This window comes from Peromyscus leucopus, chromosome 7 (genome assembly GCF_004664715.2).
Source record: "Peromyscus leucopus breed LL Stock chromosome 7, UCI_PerLeu_2.1, whole genome shotgun sequence".
NCBI lineage: Eukaryota > Metazoa > Chordata > Mammalia > Rodentia > Cricetidae > Peromyscus > Peromyscus leucopus.
Genome location: NC_051069.1, coordinates 30,933,630 through 30,943,942, shown reverse-complemented (window position 1 = coordinate 30,943,942; position 10,313 = coordinate 30,933,630). Strand labels below are relative to the sequence as shown.

The 10,313-nt window shown below is 44.3% G+C and overlaps 1 protein-coding gene across 6 annotated transcripts in view; it reads right to left on the bottom strand.

Moving 5' to 3' along the window:
• The window catches only part of Tbcel (tubulin folding cofactor E like), a 62,490-nt gene that overhangs the window by 23,746 nt on the left and 28,431 nt on the right, over positions 1 to 10,313 (bottom strand). For all 6 annotated transcript variants that reach the window (XM_028866309.2, XM_037207581.1, XM_037207583.1 and 3 more), the window contains exons 4-7: positions 9,719 to 9,900; positions 7,971 to 8,227; positions 4,070 to 4,196; positions 1,737 to 1,853 (exon numbers count right to left, since the gene is read on the bottom strand). In XM_028866309.2, coding sequence (XP_028722142.1) covers positions 1,737 to 1,853; positions 4,070 to 4,196; positions 7,971 to 8,227; positions 9,719 to 9,900 — 683 coding nt within the window. The remainder of the gene's footprint in view (positions 1 to 1,736; positions 1,854 to 4,069; positions 4,197 to 7,970; positions 8,228 to 9,718; positions 9,901 to 10,313) is intronic.

The window sequence follows — 10,313 nt, the reverse complement described above, 5'->3', positions numbered from 1 at the left end:
CTGAGACAGGCTCTCACTGTTGTTTTCCCACTGTACACGTCAAGCTAGCTGGCCCAAGAGCTTCAGATTCTCTGTCTTGCCCTTCCATTTCCCCAGAGGCTGATGTCTGTCAGCACTATGCATCCTACTGTCCCTGCTTTCTTAGCAAGCATTTTCACCCTAGCCAGCCTTACCTTGCCTTCTTTCTTTCTAATATTTATTCTATATGTCTTGTTTTTCTGCTGGCTTAATGGCTGCACCTGAATCTACTGATGTTTTAACTACCATCTGCGCCCTGCAGCCACACAGTCAGCACCCCACCACTTAGGCTGAGGCCTGGTGGGATTTCCAGTCCTGCTGGGCATGGGCACCGGCTTGGCCATGGCCACCAAATGTGGGTTTTAACTAAGTCTCTATTGTTCTGTTTATCAATAAAGTCTTGGGAGTCAGATGCTGGAGTCAAAACCTGCTAGATCAGAGATGCTGAGAAGCAACCAGCTGACTGGCCTTTCTTTTCGGCATGAGACCAAGCAAAGAAGCATCTTGCCACTCGTCTCAAAAAGCCTCTGAATCTCTAAGTCCCTCCCTACTCCTTCCTATGTGTCTCTCTATCCATATTCCTGAGTCCTCCATACTCTCTATGGCTAATTCTTGTCAACTAGTCAGTGGCTTCACTTCCTGATCCAAAGTTAATTTTATTAACACAGTCTTGGAGTTTTACAATGTGATCAAATATCCCATAACATGTACATACATGAGTATAAGTATTTTGCTTACATGTATGTTTGTGTGCCACATGCATTCCTGGTGCCTTAGGAAGTCAGAAGAGGGAGTTGGATTCCATGGCACTAGACTTATGGGTGGCTGTGACCATGTGAGTGCTGAAAATTGAACCCAGGTCCTTTGCAAGAACAAGTCTAAACCATCAAGCCATCTCTCCAGCCCCCTGGCTTTTTCTTAAATAAAGGAGGCATGGAACTTTTTTGGCAAGCAATTCTATTTGTCAACACCTGGAAACCTGTTTTCAGGGTTATCTTTTCTTTCGTATTTGGGGACACGCCCCTCCATCCTTCCTTTCATCTGTGGAGTATTAGGGGTACTTTTTCACACTAGCCAGTACCTCCTCCCGAAATTCAGACAACGCTAACTCAGCCCTGCATCCCCCTTCTTATGCAGCCACCCTAACTCATCCCTTCAAGAGTCCCCTTTCCAGACCTCTCCTCACTTGCCAAGCCTGCTCATCTGCAGATCTACTAGGCCCAAAGCAAACACAACAGGCAGAAGGAACCAGTTTGAGGGCAGATGAAAACGTGCTCTGAGAAGAGAAATTGGCGACACAAAGCATGGTGTGGGAAAACAGGTGTAAGCCAGACACCAGTCCACTGTCTACAGAAGACTAGAGAAAATGTACTGTGGCAGTGGTCCTCATCCTTCCTAATACTGTGACCCTTTAATACAGTTAGTTCCTCATGCTGTGGTGACCCTTAGCCATAGAAATTATGTCACTGCTACTTAGTAACTGCAGCTTTACTACTGTTATGAATCGTAATGTAAATATCTGATATTCGATCCCTGTGAAAGGGTCATTTGATCCCCTAAAGGGGTCACAACCCACAGGCTGAGAGCCACTGCACTATGGACAGGAAAATAAAATATATCTGCCTTTATGTTTTATTTTTCCTTTAGATCTATTGCCAAAGTCCTCTAGGATCAGACCTTGGCCTGGCGCTCTATGGTGCCTGCTGAGAGCATTTTACCTGAATGGCACTTCCTCCTGTGGGACGTCCACGTAGTACCGGATGAAAAACCTCTCCGAATCTTCTCGCTCTCCATCAGTCACAACGCTGCCATTGAGTTTGGAAACAGAGGGCAGTCTATAAGTTAAAGCCAAATAAACACAGTGTAAGGCACTGGAAATGAAGCAATTGGTCGTCATTTTTGAAAGGACACGGCAGGCCGGACCTTGTCCCTGTGTGAAGACTGGCACGCAGCGAAGTCATCCAAAGGACAAAATAAAGAGTGCTGCATGCTGCAGTTTTGGATGTGATGGTGATCTTCTGTTTTAAACCGAACACTTCAGAGCACAACCCTAGGTCACACTGTCCAACTCAGGTGGGTGGAATGCAGTCCAGTCATGTATCTGAAGTATCTAGCAGCTCCACTTTAAAATTGGTTTTTATTCTCTTTTTCATGTATATGTGTCTGTGTCTGCATATGTACTCACATGTGCAGGTGCCTGCAGAGGCCCAAAGAGGGTAACAGACTCCCTAGAGCTGGAGTTACAGGCGGGGGTACACCACCTGACATGGGTACTAGGAACCGAACTCAGGTCCTTGGAAGAGCAGCAAGTACTCTTCACCACTGAGCCATCTCTCCAGCCATTTTAAAAAGCAAAAAGAGGTAAAATTGTAACAATATATTTTATTTAATCCAATATAACCAGAATATGAACATTTCCACATGTAATCAATATTTTAAAAAGTAAGTCACGAGCTCTTTTATAGTCTCTTACGCATATAAACTAGGGGAAATCCAGTATCTGTTTTATATTTCAAATTAGCCATGACATTATTTCAAGGGCTCATAGCCACCCAGGCTGGCAGCTGCCATGTCAAATAGCACAAGTTCACAGTGTAGTTCATAAAACAGGAATGTGTAAATCGCAAAACATCTTCTGCTTGTGAAAGAACTGTGTGAAGAACTAAAGCCTAAAGCCTACCCACCATGAGACTCGGGCTTCCCCACAAGAACACAGTGAGCCCTCTGACTGTGGTAAGAAGTACCGGCATGGCAGCATTAGCTGGGCATTAGCTGGGCAGAAAGATCAGTACAGTGCTTAAGGAGGCGCTCTTCTGAAGAAACCCCAAAGCCTACTGCCCGTCCTTCAAAAGCTCCATGTGGGGTGCACACAGAGAGCAAAGCAAAGCCCCGGGCTCTTTTCATTTCAGCCCAAATCTCCTTTCTGCGAACGGTTCATACAGGCACACACCGGTGGGAAGCCGCTGCCACGGTGTGCAGAGGCAGCGTCAGAGACAGGGAAGGCAGGGAGCACAGGACAGTACAGCTGCCTTCTCAAGTCAACCGACGAGTCCTCAAGAAGAAAAGAGCCACTGCGGAGAGGGCCCCATGGCCCGGTACAGCTGCACTTTACATGACCACCGTGTTAGAGGACATAAGGACACCGCATCAGACGATTCTCTATCAGTAGGTTTCCCCTCACCACCTAAAATGGGCTTTCAAATACTCTAAGCATTTAAAAATAAACAAACAAAGCATACATTTACAAGAGAATGTTCCCCCAGCGGCCTCGGCAGGACAGCCATAGGTCCTGCTCACGATATCACATCCATTCTTATCCAAGCCTGAGTTCTACAGTATGGTGATATTTTATTTGTGCTGAAATGTGATTTTATTTGTATGTTAATAAATAAAGTTACCTAGGGGTCAGAGCTAATAGCAAAATAATAATAATAACAATAATTAATAGAAGGGGGAAATATGGTAATATTTTATTTGTACTGAAATGTGATTTTATTTGTATGTTAATAAATAAAGTTACCTGGGGGTCAGAGCTAATAGCAAGCCATTTAGCAGAAGTCTGGCAGTGGTAGTACATGCCCTTAATCCCGATCACATGACAGGCAGAATCTCTGTGTGTTCAAGGACACAGCCAGCATGGTGACACACGCCTTTAATCTCAATACCAACGATAGAGACCTGGAGGTCTGTATAGACAGGCAGTGATGAGGAGGTCATGTGGTTGGGTTTACAACCAATGAGAAGGCAAAACAGAAAGTCAATAAAAATACAGACACACAGGAAGTAGGTCTCTTTCTCAGGAAAAGACGACAGCGACAACGGAGGGGTAAGAAGGAGGCCTTAGCTCTTGGCTGCTGCTCCATCTCTGGGCTTTAACTCTGCATTTGGCTCTGTGTTTCTTATTGAATAAGACCGTTCAGAATTTCATCTACACTACAGAAACTGCACAAGCACCGTCTGCTCAGGAGATGGACAATCCACAGCACCCCGAAGGCTACACCGCCCTTGAAGGCCCCTTCAGAAAGAAGCAGAGGGGAGCAGGACAACACACCTGGCCACCACCAGCTTCCGCCGTTCCTCGGTGGTATATGGCTGCAGAAGAGGAATTCCAAGCAACCTCACTTCTTCAAGCTTGGGGAAGGAGTTTAGTTTGTCAATGTCTTCCCATGATTGCAAACCTAATTGGGGAAAAAAATATTATTTAAGTAAACCCAGAAAAGAGCAAAAGGAAGAAGATAAAGATGACCAAGCAGTTACCTATCAATTCCTGAAATGCTGAGGTGCAAACAGCCAGCCAGATGCTGGTCCTTTTCCAAGGATACAAGGATATGGTTAAACTCCAAAGTAGCTCCCCGGGGAAACAGGCTCAGTCCTGCATATCTAGATTCTTATCTGCTCAGAAACTAAGGCAAGAGGATCTGGAGTTCAAGGCCAGCTTGGGCAGGATAGTGAGACGCTGCCAAAAGCAACAAAAACAGCCAACCAACCAACCCACTTATAGAGCCTCTCCTGTCTTTGTGAGCTCAATGGTGAAGGACAGAGAGGGTGGGCCTGGTTCTCCAACAGCCTCCCATCTCCCATTCCACAACAACGGCTTCTAACTGGGTCATCATGGTTTCAGCAAACAGGGTGCATGCTGGAATTTTTCTAAGAAGGGACTTGACCGACTTCTTTACTAAATGCAGACTCATGGACTACGACTGTCTGAGGTGAGGGTGGCATACCAAACTTTCCCTAATATGTTCTAGCAGGTGACGAGAGCAGGAGAACCATAAACTAAAACTTATTACTTCATGCTACCCTCATGCTAATGGCAGGGAAATGGGTCCAAAATCACTACAAAAACACACCCAACCCCTGAGCACAGTAACCCCAAACTCTGAAGCAAGTCGAGCACTAGTCAGGTGAAGACGCTTAGTTCTAGATCACTGATAGATTAGCACAAACAAGACCTTAGGCTCAATCTACAGCATTGAAAACAACTCACCTACAACCTAACAACCCAACTAACAGCCAACTATAACTCAAATATCAAGCTAACAACAATCCAACTAACAACTCAACAAAAATCCAACTTACAACCCAAGTAATAGCTCACGCTGTTGTGTAGCAGTTTCCTCCAACTTTAAATCTTCTATCTTGAAGGAAAACATTTAAAACAGGATGTTTACAGGGAAGTAAAACAACACGACCATTCTAAGGGGAAGTGAAATACTATAGGGAAACCCCTAAGACTGGAAGTAAACAACTTAAGATTGCTTCAGGAAGTTCCTGAAATTGACCAGATTCACTAGGTCCCTCCCTCCCCAAAAATATAAATAGTAAAGACTGCTGAGAATCCATGGCAGAAAGGCTCAAAGACCTAGAAAAAGTAGAGACTAGCCAAACTGCCTTGAAAAAACAAAGACCAACTGATCCACTTGGACAAGGACACCCTTCAACTTGTTGAGCTGCCTACAAGTTGTTCAGTGTGCTCCAAGTTTCCAGTTTTTGTGAACTGTCACTCATACTGAGTGGACTTTGGTGATGCAACTGTCATTGCATCAGTTCTGCTCCTGTAAGTAATCCCTCACCCATACTTCTATAAATAACCTCAATAGAACTCACTTGTTCATCAAGTTGGACTTTGATGGTATCTTCAGTTTTTTGTCAGTCCCTATCTGGAATGTTTGCTCTCATCTTCCTAAGAATAGAACCTCATAACCCACCCCAATTACAACCCAACTAACAACCTCACTATAACCAAAAGTGCAAAAGTCCCTGAACCTTTTCACAGATGACAACAGACAACAAGTAAGCAGACAGAAAGACTTTCCTGTTGGGCAGTTAGGGAACTTCAAACTCAAGACATTTATTAGAAGTCAGAGCATACACCAATGCCAACACCCAATGCTGTCCAGCATGTGGGGCAACACAACTCTCATTCACTGTCGGTGGAAATGAAAACAGTGCAACTACTTTGAGAGTTTAGGATTTCTTACAAAACTAAGTAAAATCTTACTATATGATTCAGCTGTCCCACCCTTATTATTTACCTAAACAAACTGAAAGCTTATATACACTTGAAAATCTGCACAGATGGTTAAAGCTTTATTGTTGTTGGTGGTTTTTGCTCTTTTGGGGGCCCCACTGCCCAGCTCCCAAATAAATCACACATGGAGGCTTATTCTTTTTTTTTTTTTTTTTTTTTTTGGCTTTTTGAGACAGGGTTTCTCTGTGTAGCTTTGCGCATTTTCCTGGTACTCACTTGGTAGCCCAGGCTGGCCTCGAACTCACAGAGTTCTGCCTGCCTCTGCCTCCCGAGTGCTGGGATTAAAGGCGTGCACCACCACCTGCGCCACCACCGCCAGGCCAGGAGGCTTATTCTTAATTATGAATGCCCAGCCTTAGCTTGGCTTGTTTCTCACCAGCTTTTCTTAAATTATCCTGTCTATCTTTGGCCTTGGAGCTTTTTATCTTTCTCTGTTCCTGTATACTTTTCTTTCCTTCTTACTCCATGTCTGGCTGTGTAGCTGGGTGGCTGGCCCCTGAAGTCCTCCTCCTTCCTCTCTCATTCCTTTTTCCTTCAACCCAGTTTTCTCCTTCTATTTCTTCTCTCTGCCTGCTAGCCCCGCCTATCCTTTCTCCTGCCTTGCTATTGGCCATTCACCTCTTTATTAGATCAATCAGGTGTTTTAGATAGGCATAGTAATACAACTTCACAGAGTTAAACAAATGAACTTAAAAGAATGCAACACATCTTTGCATTATTAAACAAATGTTCCACAGCATAAACAAATGTAACACATCTTAAAATAGTATTCTACAACATTTTACTTAAAGCTGTTCAAACTTGAAAGTAAAATCAAAGCCCTTTCAGCAGGTGATAGATAAACTATGGTACCCCCTAGAAAATGGAGTATCATTTGGGCTGAAAAGAAAGGACCTCTCAAGCCACGAAAAGGCATGAGAAGCTTAAATGTGAATTACTAAGTGAAAGAAACTGATTTTAAAAAGCTCCACATGGTGTGACTCTAAATAAATGACCCTGTGTCAAAGGTGCAGAGAAAACAGAGGATCCGAGCATGTCCACGTTAGAGGGATAAACAGGTGGACAGGGGCACAGGGAGAGCACGGAGCTCGTCTGCGCACCCCACCTGGAGGAGCTGTTCTGTTCATTTCTCAGAGCCCATGGGGTGCACTCGAAGGGAAGCTACTGACTCTCAGAAGCATGACATGTCAGAACCAGTTCACTGATGGGCACGTTACAACATACAGCTGGGGGTGGGCGGTGGAGAGTGGAGGCAGGCTGTGCATACATCTGTACTTTCTACTTAGGTGTGCTGTGAACCTAAAACCGGTCTTAAATAAAAATCATTAACACAAATTCATTCTCGTAATGTATAGCAGACAGCAGCAATAAGGTGATAATCAAGAGTATATAGATGAGCATTTAAAAAAGGCTGCCAGACTATGACTCCTTACCCTGTATCTAGGTAAAATGATCTAGTTTATAATTCTTTTTTCTGTCTTTTAATAACTATATCATCAATTTCATTTTACTCCTTTATAACATAACCCCCCCCCCTTTTTTTTTCTGTTTTTTTGAGACAGGGTTTCTCTGTAGCTTTGCACCTTTCCTAGAACTCACTCTGTAGCCCAGGCTAGCCTCGAACTCACAGAGGTCCACCTGCCTCTGCCTCCCGAGTGCTGGATTAAAGGAGTGTGCCACCACCGCCCAGTGTATAACATGACCCTTTTTAATGTATAAAATGTAAATTATGAATAGGATTCTATGCTCCTTAGTACTTATTAGAGTACTTATGAAGAAAATGATGTCTTTAGTGCAGTGGGTCGTAGGTACCTGGAAACCCACCCTTTACGAGTACAGTCATGACTAAAACACGTCATTACTACAGTCCACCATGAACTTGAGCAGTCTGACAGAGAACGAGGGCAAGCCTGTGCCTCACCTGACTTGTGGAGGCTGATGGATCGCAGGTTAGGGAACAACCTAGCCAGGGAGTCAGCAGGTTCCTCGATAGCATTCACGTGATTGTTGGCCAGGACCAGGGTATCCAGGGAAGGAAACATTACCCCGAGCTTTCGGATTTCAGTCCAGTCTTGGAGGTTATTGTCTGTGATGTGTAGGAGCTTAAGGGAATGACAGCAGACAGAAGGACAAGACACTGTTTCATAGTCATTAAGGCACAGGAAGAGCTCCTCCAAACTGCAGAGAGAAAGGAAACAGCCACTGGGTGAGAGCAGTTGACTTTGACCTTCCCACACACTGCCATGCATTCAATAACTAAACGATGCAAGTGTCAGGAACCCCAGGAGGCTGGGGCGGGAAGAGCATCAGTTCGAGGCTAGCCTGGTTACCCAGTGAAACCCTGTCTTAAAAACGGAAAATAAGTAAATGCTCACTATATGTGAGACTCTGGCGTGTATGACAGACAAAATAAAAAGGAGTTTTCCCGAAGCTCAAAGTGGCGTGTCGCTGGGAAGGTAATCCAGAGTGAAGCAGCAGAGACTGGAGTGAGCTGCTGCTAGACTGATCCTGCGTGTAACTGAACGCAGCAAAGTGCAGCACCAACTCTGAGTGTTTTCTGTAGCAACAAAACGGAAGTGGAAGTTTACAAGACAGGAAAGGATGCCCGGCTATCAAGGAGGAATAGACTTACTGAAGCTGAGAAGCAACAGAAGGAAATTCTAGAAAACAACATGGACAAGTGTTTATAAAAATAAATAATAACTACCAAGTCCCCACTCTGTGTCAGCCCTTGTGCCAGAAATATTAATATAATGGTGTCCACTTCACAGACAAGGAAACTGAGCCCAAAGAGGTTAAGGGCTTGGCAAAGGCCACTCAAAGGTCACAGGTTAGCAAGTGACGTCTGAGTTTAAAAGTTAATTCAACTGCCACATCTAATGGGACAGACAAGTCATTCTAGCACCTAAGGGGTAGAGCCAGGAGAATAAGGAGTTCAAGGCTAGCCTCAGCTACAGAGTGAGTATGAGGCCAGCCTGGGCTTCATGAGACCCTGTCTCAAAGAAACAATTAATTTAATGCCATACTGGAAGCTGAACATCATGAAGAAAGCTGATTAGCTTAACAGTGAGGAACTCAAGCACAGTAAGTTGTGTGAGGCCAGATCCTGGGGACCTGGATAATTTCTATACTTAGAAAAATCAAAGAAATTCCAGCTTCATTTCTTTCTGTCAAAGTTCTCCTCTGAACAGTTATATGCATAAACAGACACAAACAGAACAGAACAAAAACATCCCTGAGCTGCCAACCCAAAGTATAATTTCTTTCTTAAGTTATTGAAAGGAATGCCAGATCCACTTTACATTAGCCCACAGAAGCACCTAGTCATCCCAATGTCAACACATTTCAGAGATTGTACAAGCAAAGAGTTGAAGCACAATTCTTAAATCAGGTAATCAAAGATTAAAATACAGAAAGGCTGAGGTATTCAGGATGACAAGTGCTTCTTGGGGGAATTTTCTAGGGAAGGATGCAATTGAATGGCTCCTAGCTATGCCCCTGGAAAGGTGAACAGGCCACCCCACACCCTCACTCCAGTGACTTCGTTTTTCTGACCTTTCTCCATTCAACCTACAGCTCTAGAGTTTCTGAGATGAGAGAGCAGCAGAAATTCTATGCAGAGACACAGATGGCAACATGGCCCCACTACCCGATGCTCGCTGGGCTTACTCTGGTAACTCCTGAAGTATTGTGTGCACTGTTTCCCATGATGCTTTGCTGTTGTTGAGGACAAGTTTGCGAACCCCCGAGAAGGACCCAGCGCATGTTCTCTCTAAAACCGACAGATTCAGAGGATTGGAACTCAGGTTTAGAAACTCCAACTGAGGAACATTTGACACAATCTTACTGACCTGCGGAGAAAAGAGAGAGATGTGGATCAGGCAGTAATTGGAGCTTTTAAAGAGCAGTGATGTTCATGAGGGCCTGAGTAAGTAGTCCCCAGATGAAGGGCCTTTTACCTCAGGGAGTTCCACTTAGCAAAGGCACCTACAGAGTAGCAGAAGTGAATGCAACAAATTGAGGCAAGTAATTTAGTCTGTTTCTAAGAAAGAGTAGCTTACCTGAGAGTTAGTGGCACAGGGAAGGTTCCCTGTGTGACCATTAGCAAGGCCCTGATTTTGCCCAGTATGATGCACTCTTGCATAAGTAAGATAAAAGGATAATTTAGACGGTACTCTAGGCTATACATTTTTAAAGAGCTAAGATTAAGCCATGCAATTCTCTGACTACCTTCTCCTCCTCCTTCAACACCACATTAAGTCTG